The sequence below is a fragment of the Triticum urartu genome, chromosome 7 (genome assembly GCF_003073215.2).
Source record: "Triticum urartu cultivar G1812 chromosome 7, Tu2.1, whole genome shotgun sequence".
Taxonomy (NCBI): Eukaryota; Viridiplantae; Streptophyta; class Magnoliopsida; order Poales; family Poaceae; genus Triticum; species Triticum urartu.
This window is the reverse complement of record NC_053028.1, coordinates 618,971,946-618,981,321: the sequence shown is the minus strand read 5'-3', so window position 1 is coordinate 618,981,321 and position 9,376 is coordinate 618,971,946. Positions and strand designations below refer to the sequence as shown.

Below are 9,376 nucleotides of genomic sequence, written 5' to 3'. Positions count from 1 at the left end.
TCCAAATGGAATGAAACCTTCGGAAACGTGATTTTCTCATCAGATAAGATCCAAGAGACTTGGACCCTCCGTCAAGAAAGCCACGAGGTGCTCACGAGGATAGGGGCGCGCCCCCTGCCTCGTGGCCCCCTCGAAGCTCCAATGACGTACTTCTTCCTCCTATATATATCCACGTACCCCCAAACAATCGGGGACGGAGCCAAAAACCTAATTCCACCGCCGCAACTTTCTGTATCCACGAGATCCCATCTTGGGGCCTGTTCCGGAGCTCCGCCGGAGGGGGCATCGATCATAGAGGGCTTCTACATCATCATCCAAGCCCCTCCGATGAAGTGTGAGTAGTTTACTTCAGACCTACAGGTCCATAGCTAGTAGCTAGATGGCTTCTTCTCTCTTTTTGGATCTCAATACAATGTTCTCCCCCTCTCTCGTGGCGATCTATTCGATGTAATCTTGTTTTTGCGGTGTGTTTGTTGAGACCGATGAATTGTGGGTTTATGATCAAGTCTATCTATGAATAATATTTGAATCTTATCTGAATTCTTTTATGTATGATTGGTTATCTTTACAAGTCTATTTGAATTATCAGTTTGGTTTGGCCTACTAGATTGGTTGGTCTTGCCATGGGAGAAGTGCTTAGCTTTGGGTTCAATCTTGCGTTGTCCTTTCCCTGTGACAGAAGGGGCAGCAAGGCACGTATTGTATTGTTGCATCGAGGATAACAAGATGGGTTTTTTATCATATTGCATGAAACTATCCCTCTACATCATGTCATCTTGCTTAAGGCGTTACTCTGTTTTTTAACTTAATACTCTAGATGCATGTTGGATAGCGGTCGATGAGTGGAGTAATAGTAGTAGATGCAGAATTGTTTCGGTCTACTTGTCTCGGACGTGATGCCTATATACATGATCATACCTAGATATTCTCATAACCATGCTCAATTCTGTCAATTGCTCAACAGTAATTTGTTCACCCACCGTAGAATACTTATGCTCTTGAGAGAAGCCACTAGTGAAACCTATGGCCACCGGGTCTCTTTCTCATCATATCAATCTCCATCACTTTACTATTGCTTTGCTTTTACTTTATTTATTTTGCATCTCTATACCAAAAATACCAAAAAAATATTATTTATCATCTCTACCAGATCTCACTTTCGTAAGTGACCGTGAAGGGATTGACAACCCCTAAGCGCGTTGGTTGCGTTGAGCTATTGTTTTTGTGTAGGTACGAGGGACTTGAGCGTAGCCTCCTACTGGATTGATATCTTGGTTCTCAAAAACTGAGGGAAATACTTACGCTACTTTGCTGCATCATCCCTTCCTCTTCGGGGAAATCCAACACAGTGCTCAAGAGGTAGCACTTAGTGATAAAGTAAAGCATTACAGGGCGATTGTTTTCCATACAATAAAGCGATAACCATATGGCTCCTGCCAGTTGCCGATAACTCGGTTACAAAATATGATCATCTCATACAATAAAATTTAGCATCATGTCTTGACCATATCACATCACAACATGCCCTGCAAAAACAAGTTAGACGTCCTCTACTTTGTTGTTGCAAATTTTACGTGGCTGCTACGGGCTTAGCAAGAACCGTTTTTACCTACGCATCAAAATCACAACGATAGTTTGTCAAGTCGGTGCTGTTTTAACCTTCTCAAGGACCGGGCGTAGCCACACTTGGTTCAACTAAAGTTGGAGAAACTGACACCCACCAGCCACCTGTGTGCAAAGCACGTCGGTAGAACCAGTCTCGCGTAAGCGTACGCATAATGTCGGTCCGGGCCGCTTCATCCAACAATACCGTTGAACCAAAGTATGACATGTTGGTAAGCAGTATGACTTATATCGCCCACAACTCACTTGTGTTCTACTCGTGCATATGACATCTACGCATAAAACCAGGCTCCGATACCACTGTTGGGGAACGTAGTAATTTCAAAAAAATTCCTATGCACACGCAAGATCATGGTGATGCATAGCAACGAGAGAGGAGAGTGTTGTCCACATACCCTCGTAGACCGAAAACGGAAGCGTTAGCACAACGCGGTTGATGTAGTCGTACGTCTTCACGATCCGACCGATCAAGTACCGAACGTACGGCACCTCCAAGTTCAGCACACGTTCAGCCTGATGATGTCCCTCGAACTCCGATCTAGCCGAGTGTTGAGGGAGAGTTTCGTCAGCACGACGGCGTGGTGACGATGATGATGTTCTACCGACGCAGGGCTTCGCCTAAGCACTGCTATAGTATTATCGAGGTGGACTATGGTGGAGGGGGGCACCGCACACGGCTAAAAGATCAAACGATCAATTGTTGTGTCTATGGGGTGCCCCCCTGCCCCCGTATATAAAGGAGCAAGGGGGGTGCGGCCGGCCTAGAGAGGAGCGCTCCAGGAGGAGTCCTACTCCTACCGGGAGTAGGACTCCCCCCTTTTCCTTGTTGGACTAGGAGAGAGAGGGGAAAGAGGTGGAGGAGAAGAAGGAAGGGGGGGGGCGCCGCCCCCCTCTCCTTGTCCTATTCGGACTAGGGGGAGGGGCGCGACCCATGCCCTGGCCGCCTCTCCTCTCTTTCCACCAAGGCCCATTAAGTCCCCGGGGGGTTCCGGTAACCTCCCGGTACTCCGGTAAAATCCCGATTTCACCCGGAACACTTCCGATATCCAAACATAGGCTTCCAATATATCAATCTTCATGTCTCGACCATTTCGAGACTCCCCGTCATGTCCGTGATCACATCCCGAACTCTGAACAACCTTCGGTACATCAAAACATATAAACTCATAATATAACTGTCATCGAAACGTTAAGCGTGCAGACCATACGGGTTCGAGAACTATGTAGACATGACCGAGACACATCTCCGGTCAATAACCAATATCGGAACCTGGATGTTCATATTGGCTCCCACATATTCTACGAAGATCTTTATCGGTTAGACCGCATAACAACATACGTTGTTCCCTTTGTCATCGGTATGTTACTTGCCCGAGATTCAATCGTCGGTATCTCAATACCTAGTTCAATCTCGTTGCCGGCAAGTCTCTTTACTCGTTCCGTAATACATTATCCCGCAACTAACTCATTAGTTGCAATGCTTGCAAGGCTTAAGTGATGTGCATTACCGAGAGGGCCCAGAGATACCTCTCCGACAATCGGAGTGACAAATCCTAATCTCGAAATACGCCAACCCAACAAGTACCTTTGGATACACCTGTAGAGCACCTTTATAATCACCCAGTTATGTTGTGACGTTTGGTAGCACACAAAGTGTTCCTCCGGTAAACGGGAGTTGCATAATCTCATAGTCATAGGAACATGTATAAGTCATGAAGAAAGCAACAGCAACATACTAAACGATCAGGTGCTAAACTAACGGAATGGGTCAAGTCAATCACATCATTCTCCTAATGGTGTGATCCCGTTAATCAAATGACAACCCATGTCAATGGTTAGGAAACTTAACCATCTTTGATCAACGAGCTAGTCAAGTAGAGGCATACTAGTGACACTCTATTTGTCTATGTATTCACACATGTATTATGTTTCCGGTTAATACAATTCTAGCATGAATAATAAACATTTATCATGATATAAGGAAATAAATAATAACTTTATTATTGCCTCTAGGGCATATTTCCTTCACGATCATGCAGGATGTTGTCGTGATGCGGGAGGAGCACGAGGACCGCCACCTATATTATCACGGCGGCAGGCCCCCACGCCGCCCTGATCCCGCCCGTCGCCGCCCGACCTTAGCCATGGGCCAACCTCCACCAACCCACCCAGATCCAGATCGGGGGGATTGGCATGAATCGTGGCAAAAACCGCCTAGCCCCTACACACTAGCGAGATGAGGCCAGCCCGCCGGCCAGCAGTTGCAACGCGCCCGGCAAGTCCACCTGTACGCCTGAGCCAGGTCGCGCCGCCCGCGCTCGCCAGCCTCAGAAGGCGACCGTCACCAGCACGGGCACGCTGACCACCCCACTGCGCAGCCTCCCCACGGACGTTGTGCCCAGCAGCCGTCGCCGCCAACATGCCATGCCACGCACACGCGCTGAGCCGCCGCCCAGATCTGACGTCCCGTGCCGCGAGCTTCTGACCAAGAGGGAGAAGAATCCCCGTTGTCGCCCTGGCCGACCGGGCTTTGCCCGTCAGCTCGCGTCGGCGGGGGCAGGGGAGAAGGGAGGAGGAGGTGGGTTCGATGCCGGCGGCCTGGGGCTCTCCTCGGACGCCTGCGGGGACGCCGCGAGGAGTCGCGTGTCTCACATATTCCTTGTGTACATGGTAATGCTTGTGGATCTTTTGCTAATACTCCTTCTGTAAAGAAATATAAGAGCATTTACATCACTAAAGTAGTGATCTAAACGCTCTTATATTTCTTGAGTACTTGTTGTCCCTTTGTTTGGATCCGACATGATGGACGTGTACGGGCACGCACGCGCCTCTCTGTATCTGCCCCAGATATAGGTTGGGTTTAAGGGGTGCTGGATAGCCCACATGTACAAGGGCGGTTTGAGGGGGGGGAGTTGGGTCGCATTTTCACGACGGGTCACTAACAGGGGCATCCGCCCGGACGTGAAGGGAGAATTTTACGGGTCTGGTTGTAGATGCTCTTACGGGCGTTTTTCTACGGAATGGTTATACGAGATGATGTGGGGGGAACTGAAAGGGCGGTCGAAATCATGTAGGGCCCGACTAAATTCTGAGGGAGTGCGGAGAGGTTAAGTTGAGATTAAGAGTGAGGATTTGGACGTAGATACCGTGCGTGAAAAACTGTGTATAAGTCTAAAAGTCCTCTTCCGTTCCCGAGCTCAAATGAGCTCGGGTGAATAGTTATAAATCCAAAATATATGGAAATAATTCAAAACAAACGGGTAAAAATGGCATTTGTGGAAGTCATGGCCAAAAAAACTCAGCACTCAAAAATGCTTTTAAAAATAACATTTTCGGGGTATCGATTTTGTTTTTTTGGCCAGGGCTTCCACAAATATCATTACACGGTGAAACTTTGCAAGCATCCAGAACGTTTGCCAAAAAAATTCAGATTTTTTATTTTTTTTGTTCTATTTTACTCTGCGTCAGCCTTGCATTTTCGCGACAATTAGCTTTGGAAAAAAAAAACATGTCCCCACAACTTCGTCTCTCCGAGCGGCCGGCCACCAACTGACGACCAACCGCGGACCAAGACGAGCGGCAAGCTCTCTTGGTGTGCTCAGCTCTGCTTCGTCCGAGATCCCCTCCTCCTATCTCAGCCCAGCGCCGTCTTCTTCCAGCCCGTCGATATCTCTCCCCGCTCCGCTCCCCATCACGAACAGCTGGTCTCGAAGAGAGCGCCTGGTCTATCAATGGCGGAGGAGACCGAGACCGAGAAGCCGCTCTTCTCTCCTGCAGATGTCTCGCTCCACGCGTCCACAAAGGACTGCTGGGTCGTCATCCATGGCAAGGTTGTCAGAGATAGGAGAGGAATCCTCATTCTTGGTCTTTAGGCTCCGTTGGTTAGGAGATCTGGACTGGCTTTCTTGATCTGTCTGTTTCTCTGATCCGCTCCCCTGTTCCTCGGATTTTGTTGCCCTTCAGGTGTACGATGTGACCAAGTTCTTGGAGGACCACCCCGGCGGAGAGGATGTCCTGCTCCATGCATCTGGTACAAAATCCATCCATTGGCTGCTTCTTATGCTTTAGTTCTGGATTTCTTCCTATTCATTGAGCGTCTGCTCCATTGTCATGTTACTGCTGATTTCTTGTTCCCCGATTTTTTTTGTTAAAATGGCATCAACATAGGTTAGCTTCAGTAGTTGGGACTTGGAAAAGGTCAACCAGAGTAGTTGGAAATATAGGAGACCAACTTCTCGAAAATGCTTCCCGCAAAAAAAAAAATTTCTCGAAAATGCTCGTTGGGTGCTAGCGGAGGATGGAATCCCAACCACAGTGGAAGCCGTGGCGAAAATAAAAACGCCTAAATGATTTTTTTTTTAGAAATAGAAAAACCGCTTAATTTTTTTTAGACAGTAAAAAAACCGCTTAATTTTTTTGAGGGATTAAAAAAACCGCTTAAATGATGTCATCCTCGCCTGCCCCCAATGGATTTTCCCTGTGATACTGGGCCGTGGAAGCATTGCTGCCGTGGTGTTCTTACCGGGCCTGATGATGCCCAAACGAACGGGAGGCGCATAGGCTGGTTGCCCTAGTGAAGCACGGGCTCTCCCCGTTCTTTCGTTTAGTACCACCTCGCTGGTGGAGAGCAGGGAGGTGGACGAGGGACATATAAAAGGAGGGGCAGGGCAACGTTGCAAATCATACCTTTCTCGGCCTTTTGGCTAAGATCAAGTGTAGTATCTGTTCTTATCAGTTTAATATCTGATATGTGGGCAATGTGCTCACAACGATATTAAATTTATTTTTTGTGGGGGAGGGATCACCGCAATGGCTTGCCATTGGGTCCCTTGAGTGTCGCCTGGGCGTTGCACTACAGCCCAGGCAGGCGCACCCCAACCAAAACTAATTTAAAACTTCACATTTCCCTAAAAGAATTGCCATATTTTTCTGCTGTGCAGAGTCAAATTCGCCTGTTTGACACAGCTTGTTGCAACCAAATCGCCATTCGGGCAGTCATTGGGTTTCTGAACTTGTTGTACATGCAGCAAAGGTCAAATTAAGAATGCCGGTATGTTTTTCAACGTGCGCCTAGAGCCCTGAACACTGTGCATACCCACTATTGCTTCGCTGGCTCTATTTCTCTTACTAATTATGCCTACAGACAACACTATTATATCTTTGTTTCCCTCAGCGAAGTAAATGGGCCAACATCATGAATAAAGTTTAGTGAATCACAGGAGGAAGAAGAAAAATCAGTTGGGGAATGCCCCCCCCCCCCCCCCCCCCCCCCCCCCCCCCCCCCCCCTCCCAAAAATCCGCGTCCACCAACTTATGGAAATTAGCACGTTTTCTTTTCTTGCAAATGTTGTACTTAAAAAAATTGTCAAGCCTCAGTAATCACACTAGCCTTTTGTTTTTTTCAATAGCTGCATTAGTTCCATGATAACTTATTGCCTCTTAAAACACATGTTATAATAGTTTAACCAATGGACAATAACTGTGATACTTACACACCTGGCATGGTTTTCAAAGTGATCCATATGAAATGGGCATATACTAAGTTAACTGATGAGTTGTTCAAATTTATTTTGTCCATGTTTGATCAATTCTTGAAGCCTCTGGGGATGCCACCGAGGCTTTCGAAGATGTGGGCCACAGCACATCAGCCATCAGCATGATGAGCAGCTACCTGATTGGAAGCATCGAGGACTATGTGCCTCGCAGTACATCGAAGGACGCAACAGTTGGTGGCAGTAATGTGCTGCCTGATTCCAGAACAATGCAGAGGAACAAAGGCTCTCCTGCTCCAAACACATTTCTGGACTTCGTGCTCCCTTTATGCATGCTTGTCCTGGCCTTTGCAGCTTGGTACTACCTAACCTTCGTGGCCGAGAGCTAGAATTCGGAGAAGATTCATATCATTGCACATTTTTACGTCACTAGTGTTGCTGCAGCGATACATTTAAGGAGCGTAAACTTGGTCATAGAATCATTTGCTCTTGATGGAGGTTTCTTGATGTAGCTTGAACCTTGAAAGAACTAGGCATATTTCGCCCTACATATTGCAAATTTGTTGGGTCTTCTTGGAGGCTGGCCTGCCTGTAACACAGACCATGACTGTGACACTGAGATGTATGGATAGGGCATTTGCCTTTACTTCCGCTTCCAATCAATTGTTCGAGACTTTATCTTAGTTGCGTGATGGTTGTTCCAAGTGATCTACTAGTGTAAAAAATGCTCTTATATTATGGGACGGAGGGAGTAGTACTTATTCACTTGACACATAAAAAGATCACATGGATCCCAGTATAAGCTATGGATAATAATATGCCACCTCTGCTGGCTTGGACATACTATCAGAACAAATCACATATTTTTGGAACAATGTTCTGAGTGTCGCTTTATCTGTATCTAGGATAGAATCAGGCTCCATGGTACAAATTTCTAGTACACATACTTCATGTACCGTCCATAAATAATAATATAATTTCCCTTTTTGTTCTTGATCATACAACAGTTATATATCTCCATGCATCAGAGCTGATGCCTGATGCTGAACACATCTTGAACAAGCCTGTGAATTTCTTCTATTGAAGTAACTGAATTGGAACAAAGGCTGACAGTGGTGTCATACGACTAGAGACCTACTACCTCCATTCCTAAATATAAGATGTAACTGCCCCAATGTCTTATAGGAATGGAGTTAGTAGTTGTCAAGAGTGAAATCTGAATCACATTAAGAGCAAAGCGTGCACCTTACTGACAAATAGGCTAATTCAATTAAGGGAGACAACATTATTGTTTTGGATCCACAATTATGGAAATGCTCACCTGGTCACCCCTGATTTTTGCCGCAGTAGGATGGTAAATCACTTATGCAGAGATAGTTGGTAAACAATATCAGTGGCCTCGGAAATAAATCAATGCTCTAGGGTCATTTTCCATTTCTTTTATGCTTTCTGAAGTCTATTCACACCCTCTAAATGGGATACTTGAGCTGGAGAGGCTTGCAATTTCAAAATTGAAGACAGCCATGGTGAGTTTCAACAGATGGAAATTGTCGATGAGGTGGCATCGGGCAATGGAGATGCCACCACTGTTTGTTGTGTCGACAGGGAGGAGAAGACAGGTGAGTTGGCGCATATACCCGACAATGTGCTCGCCAAAAATCCTTTGTCGCACATCTTTGTAGAGCCTGGCATGAAACCGACGACTCATCCTGCGTCATGCACACTGACCTGCTTTCGCTCTCACTCGCGGATGCGTTCTTCAACCTGAAGGATCCTACACTCATGGAATTCTTTGCCTGATCCTCCTCCTGAAATGGAGGGTGGGCAGAAAGTGAAAATCTTTATCTATAGGTGAGGGATAAGGCACATTCTTGGGTGGGTTGCCTAACCCTCCTCCTCAAGTGGCAGGTTGGTTGAAAGTGATCAATGGTCTGGAGGAAACCCCGTTGCTCCCGCGTCGCCTAACCCTAGGCGACACGGGTGATGCCCTTTAAGATTTGGTTTGGATTGTAAAAAGGTTTCCTGTCTTTTCCCCAAGGAACCAAAGGGTGACCAGTCGAGTTGGCAACGAAGGTGGCGACATCGAAGACGAACATCTGCCCTGGTACAAAGGTCATCCTGGAACCGATCTAAGCGTTGATGCGAACTCCCATCAATCGCGATGTTGACCTGCATGGGCTACCACTGTCGGAGCTAAATGCGACAGATCCCTCGATAGGGTATCCTTAAACTAGGCTACTTGGTGCGATGGTAATAAGGAC

General features: G+C 46.9%; 1 protein-coding gene and 1 non-coding gene across 2 annotated transcripts; both read left to right on the top strand.

The window, feature by feature from the left end:
• The first annotated feature begins 5,129 nt into the window (after positions 1-5,129).
• On the top strand, positions 5,130-7,798 carry LOC125520906 (cytochrome b5-like). Its single transcript, XM_048685945.1, has 3 exons — positions 5,130-5,453; positions 5,587-5,653; positions 7,221-7,798. Exons 1-3 carry the CDS (start codon positions 5,355-5,357, stop codon positions 7,502-7,504), a joined length of 450 nt encoding a protein of 149 aa, XP_048541902.1. The 5' UTR covers positions 5,130-5,354; the 3' UTR covers positions 7,505-7,798.
• Positions 6,306-6,501, top strand: LOC125526227. The gene has a single exon (XR_007291636.1). It is a non-coding gene; the product is annotated as a U2 spliceosomal RNA (small nuclear RNA).
• Positions 7,799-9,376: the final 1,578 nt, after the last annotated feature.

Excerpts from the sequence above, each read along its gene's own strand:
- LOC125520906 (XM_048685945.1), top strand. The coding sequence starts at position 5,355 with ATGGCGGAGGAGACCGAGACCGAGAAGCCGCTCTTCTCTCCTGCAGAT. Across the intron at positions 5,454-5,586 it reads GGGTCGTCATCCATGGCAAG|GTGTACGATGTGACCAAGTT; the intron begins GTTGTCAGAGAT and ends GTTGCCCTTCAG. Across the intron at positions 5,654-7,220 it reads TGTCCTGCTCCATGCATCTG|CCTCTGGGGATGCCACCGAG; the intron begins GTACAAAATCCA and ends CAATTCTTGAAG.